At 37.6% G+C, this 17,556-nt stretch overlaps 1 protein-coding gene across 1 annotated transcript in view; it reads left to right on the top strand.

Moving 5' to 3' along the window:
- The window catches only part of LOC110445821 (nuclear cap-binding protein subunit 3-like), a 19,975-nt gene extending 10,357 nt beyond the window's left edge, over window positions 1-9,618 (top strand). Inside the window, exons 6-12 of the mRNA XM_021490619.1 lie at window positions 1,917-2,416; window positions 3,571-3,760; window positions 3,966-4,037; window positions 5,596-5,623; window positions 5,915-6,072; window positions 7,525-7,894; window positions 8,518-9,618. Of these exons, the coding sequence (XP_021346294.1) occupies window positions 1,917-2,416; window positions 3,571-3,760; window positions 3,966-4,037; window positions 5,596-5,623; window positions 5,915-6,072; window positions 7,525-7,894; window positions 8,518-8,797 (1,598 nt within the window). The 3' untranslated portion in view covers window positions 8,798-9,618. The remainder of the gene's footprint in view (window positions 1-1,916; window positions 2,417-3,570; window positions 3,761-3,965; window positions 4,038-5,595; window positions 5,624-5,914; window positions 6,073-7,524; window positions 7,895-8,517) is intronic.
- Window positions 9,619-17,556: the final 7,938 nt, after the last annotated feature.

Here is a 17,556-nt window from a genome sequence, read left to right as displayed (position 1 = left end):
GGTGATACACAGTGTTATATACTGTCGGTACAGACTAGGTGATACACAGTGTTATATACTGTCGGTACAGACTAAGTCGTATACAGTGTTATATACTGTTGGTACAGACTGGGTGATACACAGTGTTATATACTGTCGGTACAGACTAGGTGATACACAGTGTTATATACTGTTGGTACAGACTGGGTGGTACACAGTGTTATACACTGTTGGTACAGACTAGGTCGTACACAGTGTTATATACTGTCAGTACAGACTAAGTCGTATACAGTGTTATACACTGTCGGTACAGACTAGGTTGTGTACAGTGTTATACACTGTCGGTACAGACTAGGTTGTATAGTGTTATACACTGTCGGTACAGACTAGGTTGTATAGTGTTATACACTGTCGGTACAGACTAGGTCGTATATAGTGTTATACACTGTCGGTACAGACTAGGTGGTACACAGTGTTATACACCGTCGGTACAGACTAGGTGGTACACAGTGTTATACACTGTCGGTACAGACTAGGTGGTATACAGGGTTATACACTGTCGGTACAGACTAGGTGGTACACAGTGTTATACACTGTCGGTACAGACTAGGTTGTATAGTGTTATACACTGTCGGTACAGACTGGGTGGTACACAGTGTTATACACTGTCGGTAGAGACAAGTTTGTACACAGTGTTATACACTGTCAATATCTTTTTACAGTGAACACCGTAATCCGACCTTGCCCCCCACGAGGGAGTTAATTTTTGAAGTTGAATGAGCAGAGAGAAAAGTTTGAATTTGTGAAGAATCCATGCGTGAATGTATTTGTTGATTGTATGGGAACCTGACTACAGTCGGTAGATTCTACAACAGACTCGTTATTTACCATAACAGCAGAAACGGAGGATACCGTGACTGATAGACGCATGAAACTGATAACATTTGAAGCATGTGATCTTGCGACAGTGCACAGGGGTTCATTACAAATGTTTGAAAAACATATATGCCTTGTGTATATTTATGTGAGCTGTGGGTCTATAGCATATGTGTATTTCAGACATTTGTAACGAACCCCTGTGGATCAGTGCAGTGTAACAAACGATATTTCTGATAATTTGCATGAGTGTTAAAATTGTTTCCATTGGTTATTTCAACCGGGCAATGTGCATTTTGTACAATATTGTAAACCTTGGTAAATTATTTGGTTATAATAAAAGTTTATTTTTTATTTTTATTTTTTTACACATTTACAATTACATTGTGATCAAGTCTCACACTAATAATGCCCAACGATATCTAGCAGCCGTCATGTTTATTTACATTAGATATTGTAGTTCCGGTAGGTGTTGTATTAATATGCTAAGAATTGTGTCTTGTGCTGCATGGTATTTAAAGTCCCATCAATGACACAGCTTCCAAATAGACTATATAGTGACGTACAATGCCATGCAAATTTATGTAAATATTTCATGTTATCAAGCAACTTAATAATATTAAGTACAATTTACCCGGTCAAAGTCTGGTCTATTGAAATTTCAATAGATCTATAAGAAATCAATATTACAAAGACCTGTTGTTTATAGTGTGGTAAATCGTGAATTCTAAGACTGCATGGTACTTGCCAATTCTCACCGTCCTTATTGGCGGTATGAAATCTGCAGAATCATTTTGCTCCAATTAAAATTAATTCATTACTCAGAAAAGCTAAACAGTCATTTACATTATTTTTCAAATAATTGGCATCTAGAATTTTCTTTAGACCGTTTTTAGATTGTCCAGCGCAGTTTCTCCCCAAAGAAAGATTTGAAATGTTGGCAAGGATGTAGCTACATCAGGATATTTTACCAAAGTCGGGAACATTTCTTTTTTGTAAAAATATTTTGTAATGTCATAGATTTAAAGTATGATGAAGGAAAGGATCTCAATATGTTTTAGGTAAAAGAAACTCGAGGAAAAAGGTGAAAACAAAGACGAAGAAATCAAGGAGAAGCAGTAGCAGCAGTTCATCTTCATCATCATCATCATCCTCTTCATCCTCTTCATCATCCTCAAGTGATGAAAATGATGGCAAAAAGAAGAAATCAAAAACAAAAACAAAGACAAGAGACACAGAGCAGAGGAAGGAGGAGAACATGGAGGATGAAGATGTGTTAGATTTGATGGACGACGGGGCTGTCGGTGTGAAAAAAGACATCAGTGAAACAAAGGCCAGCAGTAGAGACAGTAAAAAGAAAGAAAACACAGTGGTTAAACAACAGAAAAGCTCAGTGAAAAAATCTTCTCAGAGTACAAAGAAAAACAAAAAAAGGAGAGACTCTTCATCAAGTTCTAGTAGTTCGTCGTCATCATCATCTTCATCAGGCTCTTCTGCAACGTCATCATCTGGCTCATCATCTTCATCGTCCGGGAGCAGTTCTTCTAGTAGTTCAGATGAGGTAATATAAAATGGATACCGGATAAGATATTTTGTATGAACTTTATAGTCACATGAAACGATTTACACACCCATCATGTAAACCTGTCATATAAACCTGTCACACCTGCAACTTTGTCACATCAATCTAGAACATACACCTGTCACAAACAAATTTTACAAACATGCACCTGTTAAACACACCTGCAGGTGTGTGGTTTAGAAAAGAATATACCTGCTGTTACCTGCTGAAAGTTATCAGAGGCAACTATTCTGATAACCCCCAGCAAAATTGGGGATTTGCTTTATTGCCTTTTCTTTGGGGAACACAAAAGTGATCAAAATAAATGCGTTTGGGATCACCATATTTTCTCTCAACTTCCAAACAACATTTTGTGTTTATTAACACTTTCCTTGGCAATACCTCTCTTTTGGTGCTAGTGATAAACATGCATGCATTCAGCATTTAGGTAATCACAACAACTGATTCACCCTTGTCAGTGTAGTGGGACCAAGTGGAATACTGTGCTGAATGCTTTTTGTGTGGTATTTCGGTGAGGTAGCACTATAAAGTTGGCATCAGATCTGTGCTACTGCAAGGAGGCGATTACAACAACATAGCACCATCAGCTTACATATCATAATCACACACACACACACACATCCACCCACCCCCACCCCCACCNACACACACTTAAATTACCTCAGCTGATTATAGGATGGAAACCAATATAAAACAAAACTAAACTGTATACACCTGTCACCTATCTATCACAGAAATCAGTAGACATTCACAGAAAAAAGCAGACTTTGGGAAAGGATCAGATTTGTAATGAAGACAAGAGGGTACAAGGTATCAAATAACAATAATAGTTGATGGGTGAGTTCACAAATCTAAACCAATATTTCAATATACATTTCCCAATGGTTTTAACTGGATAAAGTCCAATAGTCTAAAAGCTTCTTGGAAATGCACTCCTACCTGGTATAAGAGAAATGCACTCCTACCTGGTATAAGAGAAAAAACCCTCCTACCTGGTATAAGAGAAATGCACTCCTACCTGGTATAAGAGAAATGCACTCCTACCTGGTATAAGAGAATAATGAAACCATGAGATCTGAGGCTTATATATGGAGCAATCATTGCTGAAACTGATATTAAATTTGCATTTTCAGGAAATGGATGAAGAAAAGAAAAAAAAACTTGAGAAGAAAAAAATGGAGAAAAAAGCCAGCAAGAAAGCAAAACTTCGACAACGTTTCCACGTTCAAAAAGAGTCTGATATAGCTTGGCCACCAGGTAGATGGCGACTTGGCAAGGTCATTCCAAAGACTAAGCATATATTCCTACGGTACTCTACTAAAGGTGAGCCTTATGTAACAGCCTGGAGTGTGCTCTTTAACACTGACCATAGGCTAGTGTACTTACACTTCATCACTGGGCATATGACTATGTCAAATTATGACAATATTTGTATAACTTCAAATTCAGATAAAATAGATTTAAAAAACTAGCAAGAACTAAAAGATAATTGAAAAAGCGTTGATATTTGTCTTTTATTGTGTTGCAGCTGATAAAAAAATTAGAGGAGCCGAGAAAAGAAGTGAATATTACAAGAAGTTTGGAAACCCAAATTATGGAGGTATGTGTATCGGATCACCATTTGCTATTCTTTCCTGGGTTTGATGTCCAAGGTATTTTAGAAATTATGAAATAGAAATAATAATGTATTAAAGTACATTTTAGAGGGTCTGAAGTTTGAATCCAGGGCTAGACCATTCACTTGTAGATTTCCACTCCTAATACAATCTTGATAATGCATTGTATACATTTCTACTTCTACAATATATGTCGCTCTACCACGCTGGAAAACTAGATATATGTAGTGATGCCTGTTCAGGAGAGTGTGAAGAGGAAATGGAGAAATACAGATTTAGACATACTGGTTAGTGGGAATTTAGTGTGATTTAAAATGGAGAAATAGAGAAAAACAGATTTAGACATACTGGTTAGTAGGAATTTAGTGTTATTTAAAATAGAGAAATGGAGAAATGCAGATTTAGACATACTGGTTAGTGGGAATTTAGGGTTATTTAAAATAGAGAAATAGAGAAATACAGATTTAGACATACTTGTTAGTAGGAATTTAGTGTGATTTAAAATAGAGAAATGGAGAAATACAGATTTAGACATACTGGTTAGTGGGAATTTAGTGTTATTTAAAATAGAAAAATGGAGAAATACAGATTTAGACATACTTGTTAGTAGGAATTTAGTGTGATTTAAAATAGAAAAATAGAGAAATACAGATTTAGACATACTGGTTAGTAGGAATTTAGTGTGATTTAAAATAGAGAAATGGAGAAATACAGATTTTGACACCAGAGAAGGTCTCAGTAAACACCAAGAGAAGGTCTCAGTAAACACCCAGAGGAGGTCTCAGTAAACACCAAGAGAAGGTCTCAGTAAACACCAAGAGAAGGTCTCAGTAAACACCAAGAGAAGGTCTCGGTAAACACCAAGAGAAGGTCTCAGTAAACACCCAGAGGAGGTCTCAGTAAACACCAAAAGAAGGTCTCAGTAAACACCCAGAGGGGGTCTCAGTAAACACCCAGAGGGGGTCTCAGTAAACGCCAAGAGAAGGTCTCAGTAAACACCCAGAGGAGGTCTCGGTAAACACCAAGAGAAGGTCTCAGTAAACACCCAGAGGGGGTCTCAGTAAACACCCAGAGGAGGTATCAGTAAACACCCAGAGGGGGTCTCAGTTAACACCCAGAGGGGGTCTCGGTAAACACCAAGAGAAGGTCTCATAAAACACCCAGAGGAGGTCTCAGTAAACACCAAGAGAAGGTCTCAGTAAACACCCAGAGGAGGTTTCAGTAAACACCAAGAGAAGGTCTCAGTAAACACCCAGAGGGGGTCTCAGTAAACACCCAGAGGGGGTCTCAGTAAACACTCAGAGGGGGTCTCAGTAAACACCCAGAGGAGGTCTCAGTAAACAACCAGAGGAGGTCTCAGTAAACACACAGAGGGGGTCTCAGTCAGCTGATTTTGTGGACTAATTAGACATTCCTGAGACATCACATTAGGGAGAAAGTAGATAGCTCCGATTTGAAGGCTACCAAATTGTTAGCCACATTTACAAAACAATTTAGAACACACAATAAGTATTGTACTCTTGACATTTCTTTCTGTTTCAGGAATGACAGGGCTGATCAGTAATTCCAGGTATGTCATTTTGAAATGTATCTATAATTAATCTGAAACATTGTTTTAGTTCTGCATTTATTTTAGAGAGTATGTTATATGTATACCCTACTCACTTATTACCAGTATGATATTATGGAGGCAATGTTGCCAAAGCAGGGTACATGTATTTTAACTGCTTCCATTGAAATTATCTACCATTTACAAGTTAATTGAATTCATAACTTGATTTCTTTTTACAAAAAACTCTCAACACAATGAAAATTTAAACATTTTTACAAAAAACTCTCAACACAATTAAAATTTAAACAGAAAGAGGAAGCTGCGTGTGAGCCAGCAGCGTGAGGAGACACATGAGGTCAAGGCTGTTATACAGGCCAAGCGTGCCACCATTACCTACGACGACGTCAACATCTTCGGGGATTCTTCCATTACTGCAAATGTAGATATGGATGAAATTGAGGAGTTTGGTAAGTATTTAGTAGACTTACTGAATGTCCAATGGTATGTAGAATGTGTTAACACTGGTACTGTTGGTCCCTTTACTGTTACATTCTGTCCAGGATTCTGTTAAAAACTTTTCTTTCAACATGTTCCTTGTCAACAGAACCCTCTTTAAAAAGTAAAACGTTTGTAAAAAGATAATCATTTTCAGCCATTTTATGTTTATTTTGGCAGTTTTATTGATTTTTGGTTGAAAATTGAAGGCACACGCAATGAAGAACAGTATTGTCCTGATCAAGGATGGGTTTTTTTAACATGAAAATATAAAATGATAAATGTATTAGTGCTAATTAAGACTTACAGCACTACATATTATTTCATTTAAAATTATTATAGGCATTCCCATCGCTATAATTATGATGTAAAGAAAGTGCAAGTAAGTTTTAATAATAATTGTGTCGTTTCTTGTATTAAATGTCTCATTGGATGGTATAAGACAGTTGTGTGAAAATTTGTGTTATTAAACTACACGGAAGGTAGAGTTTATGATTGTGTTATTACACCACACAGAAGGTAGAGGTTATGATTGTGTTATTACACCACACAGAATGTGGAGTTTATGATTGTGTTATTACCCCACACAGAAGGTGGAGTTTATGAATGTGTTATTACACCACACAGAAGGCGGTGTTTATGATGGTGGTATTACACCACACAGAAGGGGGAGTTTATGATGGTGTTATTACACCACACAGAATGTGGAGTTTATGATGGTGTTATTACACCACACAGAAGGTGGAGTTTATGATGGTGTTATAACACCACACAGAAGGTGGAGTTTATGATTGTGTTATTACACCACACAGAAGGTGGAGTTTATGATTGTGGTAATACACCACACAGAATGTGGAGATTATGATTGTGTTATTAAACCACACAGAAGGTAGAGTTTATGATTGTGTTATTACACCACACAGAAGGTGGGTATTTGATGGTGTTATAACACTTTATAACAACCTGAGTATTTGATAGTGTTATTACACTGTATAGCAGTCTGAATATAATTATGATTGTGTTATTACACTGTTTAACAGTCTGAGTATAATTATGATTGTGTTATTACACTTTATAACAGTCTGAGTATATGATGGTGTTATTACACTGTATAGCAGTTTGAGTATATGATGGTGTTATTACACTGTATAGCAGTCTGAATATATGATGGTGTTATTACACTGTATAGCAGCCTGAATATATGATGGTGTTATTACACTGTATAGCAGTTTGAGTATATGATGGTGTTATTACACTGTATAGCAGTCTGAATATATGATGGTGTTATTACACTGTATTACAGTCTGAGCATATGATGGTGTTATTACACTGTATAGCAGTCTGAATATATGATGGTGTTATTACACTGTATAGGAGCCTAAGTAAATAATATTTTAGCATCTGATTTTTCATTGTGTAACTAGGTGCTGCCAAGGAAGTGAAGCCAGCCATTTTGCCCGGCCTACCAGGCAAACTCTCCATTCTGGACCAGCATGAGATGGAGGAGGGTGAAATAGAGGATAGTGAGCCTGAGGAGATAGTGCGACCAGTTATCCGTCAGAGGGATGTCCGGCCCAGGGAGGATCGCCGCAAGATACAACAGCAGCAGGATGAGGAGGAGGAGGATGACGATTTCCTGGACCTCTCAGCTGGTACAAAGCCAGAGGTGAAGGAGGTTGATGAGGAGGCAGTAATGATGGAACAGGAGCTGGATATCCTCCTGGCCTCACCGCCACGGAAACGCAGTATGAGGATGTATGCCGATGACATTGAGGATGAGAGGAATGCTAAAAGGTGATTGTGATGCATTTCAGAAGTGTCTATTGTGAAAGTAGTCCTGTTTTCTTTCTCTGCTTTCAACCTTTTTATGAAAACAAGGGACATGGAGCAATGAACTTCTTGTGGTCTATTTCTTTTTATTGTGTCACCTGCAAAGGTCACCATTACTATAAAAAGAAAAATCTGTTTCCTTGCGATAACTCAAATTTTTCTAGGTTGATCATGCTCAGACCTCATACAGTACTTCATTACTAAAAGTGCTTGCTTGGGATTGCTTTTCAGGTCTAAGTATCAAAGGTTAAAGTCAACGTTACTATAAATAGAAAATCTGTTTCCGTGCAAAAACTAGTGAAATGCTTGAACAACAAAAAGTTGGTTTATTGTAAATAAATACAACATCCACATGGCAACAATAAGAAACTGCATAGAGCAGTCAACACACCATATTCATTTCTGACTGATAGCGGGTATGTCTTCAAGGAGTTTATGATACAGACAATTTTTTTCCGAGTATACACAGTGTCGAGTGACTTTTTCATCTGTATTTGCTTAAATGACTATGGCTTCGACAAACAGTTGCATGTTCCTGTAGATAAATTGTCTGTTGTATAAGTTTTTTGAAAACTTTTCCTTTGCAGTATGAAGAGGAGTGATATTGACTTAACAATTTCTGCTGACCGTGAGACAGAGAGAAAGGTGGGTCTATTGGATGACGATGATGATAGCCCCCCACCCTCGCGTGTGCGGGATGCCCGGCAGAAAATTCGTAGTGTAAGCAGAGCGTTAAGTGGAGCACACATGGACGAGTCACCAACCGTAAGAAGTGGCAACGATCTCCGCAGTAAACTTCAACGACGGAAAAATGGAGGCGGAGACAATTCAAAATATCAGCGTATGAGGATAGAAGTGTATGATTGATAGATAATTGTTTTTACTTGTGATGAAGGAGTGAATGTGTAGGTATATGTGATGCTTCAGTCACAGACACACATTACATACATACAGATGTAGAGTCATTCACATAGGTTTGATGTTTGAAACAGTACATGTCTATGACAGATAACATCCTTTGAGGGACAATTATGCGATAGTTTGTAAAGACAGATCAATGTTGTGACTGTATTGACATTTATGTTGACTGAAATCAATTTAAGGGATTTACAATTCCATTACAGCTGGTGATTTGGTTAACAGAAGTTGAACATCTCATCAATGTTTACTGTATTGATGTTAACGTTCACAGGTATAGATTTTCTCAAATTTTCGTTCATAACTTATTTATAAAATTTCAATTTTGCACAGGTTGAATAAAATATTTTGTGTTTTTTCAATTTTTAATATGGAACATTACACTACTTTTTGTCGAATGCACCAAAAGCCTACCTAATTATAGTTATCTAATGACTGAAGGTGTGAAAAACGTTGGTGTCATACTCTAAAATGATACTGGCAAACAGCTGCTATGTATCACAAGAAAACAATTGAGGCTTACCTGTTTTATTCTCAGATTATATAATTCCTTAACAGTAGCAGAAAAAATAATAGGCCAATGATACTTATGGCTTCAACGATGCATTTAGTAAATACACATTGTAGTACCAATTCCAGAGAAATGTACAAACAACATAACCTCGCAAACAAAGAGTTCATATATGTACTTGTTAATAAATATAAAATCTTGTAGATGTCTGTAAAATTGGATGTAGATATGATTGATTTTAATAAAGATACTGGTTACATACGCCAAACTTTGTTATTATCCAGATACGGGCATGTAGTTCAGTGATAAGTTTCACATGTCAGGCATTTCTCATGGTGGCAAGATGTAATGGTCAGCCCAGGCATTTCTCATGGTGGCAAGATGTAATGGTTGGCTTAGGCATTTCTCATGGTGGCAAGATGTAATGGTCGGCCCTGGCATTTCTCATGGTGGCAAGATGTAATGGTCAGCCCAGGCATTTCTCATGGTGGTAAGATGTAATGGTCAGCCCAGGCATTTCTCATGGTGGCAAGATGTAATGGTCGGCTTAGGCATTTCTCATGGTGGCAAGATGTAATGGTCGGCCCTGGCATTTCTCATGGTGGCAAGATGTAATGGTCGGCCCAGGCATTTCTCATGGTGGCAAGATGTAATGGTCGGCTTAGGCATTTCTCAAAAGCAGATGGGTTTAACAGGTGTGAAGGACAGTCAGGTTTAACAGGTGTGAAGGACTGTCGTTGACAGCATTTGTATTCGACAGGTGTAGCAGAACTGTGTGCCTTCGGTAACAGGCTACGGTAACATAGAATCTTTTCTCAAGGCATCTGTCAATTTCTCTGAGCAGATTTTTGTTATAAATTTGTATGACATGATATCTTATTTTCAGTGCTCATGTGAATAAACATTTTAGTCACTAGAAGAATTTATCACCTAACTATTCTACTCTCAGTGTTGTAACACCCATTACATAAATTATGTTAAGAACCCATGTTTAGTAAAACCTAGCAGAGCTGGGATTGTCTTTAGGTTTGCACCATTTCAATTATGACCTCGTAGTTATGACAACTTTGTGGCATCACATACTTCCTGTTGTACGTGTGAAATTTATATATTTGATTTCAAGTCAGCCAGAGAAAAAAAATTGTTATCACAAGTATTTGCAACAAATCTTGGTTATGTGATGAACAGAATCTTTTAATCTTTTCCATTTCGTATAAAATTTATGACACTGATCATGACATTTTTTGAGATTGACAGAGGCTGGTTAAAATGAAAAATTCTTAGCCTTGTTTCATAAATCTCAGAGGAAATGGAAACTATAACTGTATGATCGTATTTTTTTTTTTTTTTACTGCAGATCTTTGTAAGATACAATGCAAGTAACTGGTTTTTGACAAATTAATTGGAACCTCGACCAAGAGGTTACCTGTCTTAGCGGCCATTTTATGGTCTCCTGTGACAAACCACTGAATACAGATGTGACTTTATATTTGTTTGTTTTTTATCATTCATCTAAAAACTACAAAACATTTGCAAGGTACCTGAATGCATGAATCGTTATATGTTTTGTATAATTTATAAAGTCAACTGCCTTGTTAAATGAAAAATGAACAGTATTCCTTTATATTTTAGTGTTTAACAGAAGTTGTTTTCATAATCATGAATTCTAAATAATATCAGGATTTGACTTTTTGTATTTCACAAAGATTATAAGACTCTTTCATGCACAGGAGTGTAGGATAGGGAAATCCCAAGGGTGGATTTTCCCTATCCTACAACCTTGGGCATGAAAGAGTAGTTTTCTCTCATTCCAACCACAATAATAAGCTCAGAAACCATGAAAATGCGTTTGGACTGGCCACCATTTTAAAGATATCAAGTTTTCCCCCCGAGCTTTTTAGACGAAAACGAATTAGCCAGCCAGATTAAGCATATCCCATGTTTGCAAACAGTGGTTGCCCAGAAAAATTAAACCCATCTTTCTAACGTGTACGGTAAATATATCGCAAAAGGTTTTGATTTGATCACGTCGCTTTTTCAGCATTGCGGCATCGGAGAGTTCCAAATTCATGACGTCACGTCATTGTTTTGCCATTGTGACATCACGTCACATGAAAGGGGGTGTAAGATAGAAATTTCCTTCACCCCTTTCTTACCCTCAGCTCTATCTTACACACAGGGAAATGAGAGAAAATGATGTTTATCCAGACAGCTTGGTAGGTGGTGTATGGGACCTCCGACTTTTGTTCAGGTTCCTAGTTTATTACAGGTTGATCCAGACAGCTTGATAGGTTGTGCATGGGACCTCCGACATTTGTTCAGTTTCCTAGTTTATTACAGACACCCTCCATTTCTGTTTAATATTTGTTTTCTGTCGTTGTTGTAATTGACTTCTATCAAGTTTCACAGGTTTAAGTGAAAAGGCATCATATGATCCACTAATTATTGACTATAAGGTCTGTGACAACTGTCTGAGGTAGCATCATATGATCCACTAATTATTGACTATAAGGTCTGTGACAACTGTCTGAGGTAGCATCATATGATCCACTAATTATTGACTATAAGGTCTGTGACAACTGTCTGAGGTAGCATCATATGATCCACTAATTATTGACTATAAGGTCTGTGACAACTGTCTGAGGTAGCATCATATGATCCACTAATTATTGACTATAAGGTCTGTGACAACTGTCTGAGGTAGCATCATATGATCCACTAATTATTGACTATAAGGTCTGTGACAACTGTCTGAGGTAGCATCATATGATCCACTAATTATTGACTATAAGGTCTGTGACAACTGTCTGAGGTCGCTTTGTGTTTGTAAGGTCTTTGAGGTCCCCTCAAATGCGTGACCACAGTTGTCATTCATGATGATATGGAGGTTATATAGAAATCTTCGATAGACATTCATCTTTCATTGTCCATCACAAAGATTATTTTATTCAAATTTTTAAATGTATAATGGTATACGATCGTTTGGTGACCAGGTAGCTCTATTAGTAGAGCATCCGTCTTAAGTTTAGACGGTCACAGGTTCAAAATCTGGTCTGGCCGTGCATTTGTCTGCTCCTACTACATTTGGTGCCTGTGACCAACCCTTGTTCTAAGTATTGGGTGTACACTTGGCAACCTGGGTTGTAAATAATGATGTCTTTGGGTCGATTTCCACTCGTATTACATATGTACAGAGAATTATCAATGAACTTACCGGGTATTCTTTACAAAATCAAGAGGGATATATTTTTCATCAGATCGTCAAAACTTAACCAGATGGATGAGTGGGTGGGACAACATTGACATTAGAAGTGGTGATATGTGAAGATATGCTTGTTATCTGTGTTCTAAGTGGCTTTGTGCATAGATGTCTCATGTTTATAGTCATTCAAAAATATAATTTAAAGTGGACCCGAATCAACCTTGGGTAGTACAGCTGTTCTGTATACTGGGAAACTTTCACCCTTCATTGGTTAAATCCTCATTCACCCAATGTGAGTTTCAGCTTTAACTTGCTAAAATTACTACATATGGTATGCTGTATACTTATATAACCTGATAAATTATCCTTCATTATGGAGGAGGCCGAAAGTGAAACTAAACTGCGGTGACAATTTTCCTGTATACAGTATAGAATAACTTACCAGGTACATAAACTTGCACAAAATAAAAGACTATGACTAGATGAGGTAATGATGGGGAGTGTAGCCACCAGCTTCATGCATATGTAAATATGACAGAAGTCTTTATTTTCTTTAATGACTCCGCTAGCGGTCAAATCCAGGACCTCTGATTAACTAGTCTTACGGTCCACAGAATGAGCTAAAGAGAAATCTCTCTCGCCGAGTTGGTAGGCAGCGGCTAATATTTAACCAGGGTGACATAATTCACTCATATTTCCAGACACCATTCACCTTTGAGGTAGAAAATTCTTAGTAATTTTAAAGACAGCTGACAATAACAAGAGATTTTATTTAAGGATGTGTCTCATTGTTGTGTTTTACAGCATTATTATCATCATGATTTTCTTGTTATGAATAAACAAGAGGCCCACAGGCCTTAACCACTGACCTAGTTTCTTTATTCATTGTTTTGGACACATTTAATTCACTGAAGTGGGCCAAATGGTCATCCAATTGAACACACCTCAAAGCTATTCACTCCAGCAAACTTTAGACTAAATATCATGACTCTAGGCTTCCTTGTACAGAACAGTAAGGTTTTAAAAACATTTGACAAATGTGACCTTATGTTGTTTGCTTGCAAAGCTGTGTCATTCAAATAGATAATAAATGTCCTACAAAAACAGTTCAATGCTTAAATAGAATCATGATTCTGAGTCAGAGTCATCTGAAATTTTATAAAATCTTATCCCTGTAATCTTAAAAATAATAATAATAATAATATACAGCATTTATATAGTGCCCTATATAATTTGTAAAATTACTCTAAGGTGCTTTACAACATATGGTTAATAGTAATGGTTATAATTGTGAAAACAAACAACAAAGTCTTTCAATCACGTTCATACATTTAACAAGCAATGTGCACATAATTGAACAAATAAAAGGGTGGTATTTACATGACGTCTTTGCAAAGATTCTAAAATGCAGACGTGAAGAGGTGAATTTTTATGTCCCTCTTGAACTTGGCCAGGGTATTTGACTTCCTAATAGCAGATGGTAAGCTATTCCACAGCGTAGCCGAAACCCTCCCAAAGCATCTGTTTCCATAGGTCACAGTCAAGATTTTGGGACACACAACAAAGATTCTGACTCCGACCGCAGTGATCTTGACGGCTGATACAGGCTAACAAGTTCCTGTAGGTACTGAGGAGCTGTTCCATTCAGTGCCCTGTATGTGTATACCAGAATTTTGTACTGCGACCTGTATCGTACAGGTAACCAGTGCAACGAATAAAGCGCAGGTGTGATGTGCTCTCTCTTTTGAGTACGAGTAACTAGCCGTGCTGCAGTGTTCTGGACCCTCTGTAGACGACTAGTTAGTTTGTCAGTTATACCACAGAGCAGGGCGTTACCATAATCCAACCGAGAGGTAACAAGTGAATGCACCAAAATCTGGCATGCATCTGCAGTTAGAAACTGACAAATACAGCCGATGTTCCTGATCTGGTAGTAACAGGATTTGGCAATAGCGTTCACTTGTTTCTCCATGTTCAGAGAACTGTCAAAGTATACCCCTAGGTTTTTAACAGCTGGAACAGTCTCAATAGTTCTGGCGCCAACCTTGAGCTGGAGAGCCATTGTTTGCCGACACTTTGGGGAAAAGACGATTAGTTCCGTCTTTTCCTGATTAAGTTTTAGCATGTTGGTGTTCATCCAGATACTGATTTCTGTCCGACAAGCTTCCAGACTTTCTAAGACTGTATTCCAACTGTCCTGTGGTTTTATGACCATGTAAATTTGTGTGTCATCGGCATAGCAATGATAGCGAAGGCTATGACGACGACAAATCTCTCCAATCGGTTTGGAGTACATACAATATTTTCATGGTCCTAATATACCGACCCTTGAGGAACCCCGAAATCTAGTACTTTGTCATGTGATTCAGAACAATTTAATCCCTTTACACCATAACAAGCTACAGGCAAATGGGGGGAAAAGTGAAATGGGGAAAGTTTAAAGCTGATGAAGTATCAAACACAGAATTGAAGAAAACAATTTAAGATCATTATTTTCATTTTATTATCAGCTTAAGCATTCGATACCACTGCAACATCAAGACAGGTACAATCACAAGGTAAAACCATGCTTATTTTATAGACAATGTAATATCAAATCACTTTTAAAAAAGTGGAGCACTTGCTACACCTGTAACACATTTTTCGTAGCTATTCCATTATGGTGAATTAATATTTAGATATCTACATTCTGAAATGTTTCTTTAGTTCCGACCAACAAGATTTCAGTGTAGACAGGGACACTTAATGGTTTCCAGGAATTAATTAATAGACTATATAACTAAGGACAGGTAATCATCAATAGTAATTAAAAAATAACATATTGCACTTATAGAATAATTGATGCACGCACCAACTTTTACACAGGTCAGCAAGAAATCATCCTTTTTACAACCTGCACACTGAAGTACATACTGTTAACAACACACGTACTGTTTTTCCTCTGCACACTGAAGTACATACTGTTAACAACGCACGTACTGTTTGTCCTCTGCACACTGAAGTACACACTGTTAACAACACACGTACTGTTTGTCCTCGGCACACTGAAGTACATACTGTTAACAACACACGTATTGTTTGTCCTCTACACACTGAAGTACATACTGTTAACACCTCACGTACTGTTTGTCCTCTGCACACTGAAGTATATACTGTTAACACCACACGTACTGTTTGTCCTCTGCACACTGAAGGACATGCTGTTAACAACGCACGTACTGTTTGTCCTCTGCACACTGAAGTACACACTGTTAACAACACACGTACTGTTTGTCCTCTACACACTGAAGTACATACTGTTAACACCTCACGTACTGTTTGTCCTCTGCACACTGAAGTACACACTGTTAACAACACACGTACTGTTTGTCCTCGGCACACTGAAGTACATACTGTTAACAACACACTTACTGTTTGTCCTCTGCACACTGAAGTACATTCTGTTAACAACACACGTACTGTTTGTCCTCTTCACACTGAAGTACATACTGTTAACACACGTACTGTTTGTCCTCTACACACTGAAGTACATACTGTTAACAACACGACAGGTAATCATCAATAGTAATTAAAAAATAACATATTGCACTTATAGAATAATTGATGCACGCACCAACTTTTACACAGGTCAGCAAGAAATCATCCTTTTTACAACCTGCACACTGAAGTACATACTGTTAACAACACGCGTACTGTTTGTCCTCTACACACTGAAGTACATACTGTTAACAACACGCGTCCTGTTTGTCCTCTACACACTGAAGTACATACTGTTAACAACACGACAGGTAATCATCAATAGTAATTAAAAAATAACATATTGCACTTATAGAATAATTGATGCACGCACCAACTTTTACACAGGTCAGCAAGAAATCATCCTTTTTACAACCTGCACACTGAAGTAAATACTGTTAACAACACACGTACTGTTTGTCCGCTGCACACTGAAGTACATACTGTTAACAACACACTTACTGTTTGTCCTCTGCACACTGAAGTACATTCTGTTAACAACACACGTACTGTTTGTCCTCTTCACACTGAAGTACATACTGTTAACACACGTACTGTTTGTCCTCTACACACTGAGGTACATACTGTTAACAACACGCGTACTGTTTGTCCTCTACACACTGAAGTACATACTGTTAACAACACACGTATTGTTTGTCCTCTACACACTGAAGTACATACTGTTAACACACGTACTGTTTGTCCTCTACACACTGAAGTACATACTGTTAACACCTCACGTACTGTTTGTCCTCTGCACACTGAAGTATATACTGTTAACACCACACGTACTTTTTGTCCTCTGCACACTGAAGTACATACTGTTAACACCACAGGTACTGTTTGTCCTCTGCACACTGAAGTACACACTGTTAACAACACACGTACTGTTTGTCCTCTTCACACTGAAGTACATACTGTTAACAACACACGTACTGATTGTCCTCTGCACACTGATGTACATACTGTTAACAACACACGTACTGTTTTTCCTCTGCACACTGAAGTACATACTGTTAACAACGCACGTACTGTTTGTCCTCTGCACACTGAAGTACACACTGTTAACAACACACGTACTGTTTGTCCTCGGCACACTGAAGTACATACTGTTAACAACACACGTACTGTTTGTCCTCTAAAACGTAACAAATTGTCTGTGATTCCAAACATTCTTACATGAATTAAATCACAATCAACCAAACATTCTCCAATGAATGGCATGTATTCAATCACATTAACAAAACGTTCTCACATTCAATCACATCAACCAAATATTCTCACATGTATTCAATCAGTCGTCTTTCACTGCTCCCTTAGGTGCTTATTGTGATTGGCCCCACCCTCCTACATGTAAAAACTCTCTGATCTGACAAAGGCTACAACACTATTAAAAAAACTAATGTTGTTTGAGTTATGTACTAATAGCAGGCTATTTTAATTTTTTATTTTTTGGAGGGGGGGGGGGGGGGGGGGGGA

Source organism: Mizuhopecten yessoensis, unplaced genomic scaffold, assembly GCF_002113885.1.
Source record: "Mizuhopecten yessoensis strain PY_sf001 unplaced genomic scaffold, ASM211388v2 scaffold2383, whole genome shotgun sequence".
Taxonomy (NCBI): domain Eukaryota; kingdom Metazoa; phylum Mollusca; class Bivalvia; order Pectinida; family Pectinidae; genus Mizuhopecten; species Mizuhopecten yessoensis.
Note: the sequence above shows the minus strand (reverse complement) of the source record. Positions and strands in the feature narration are given on the sequence as shown.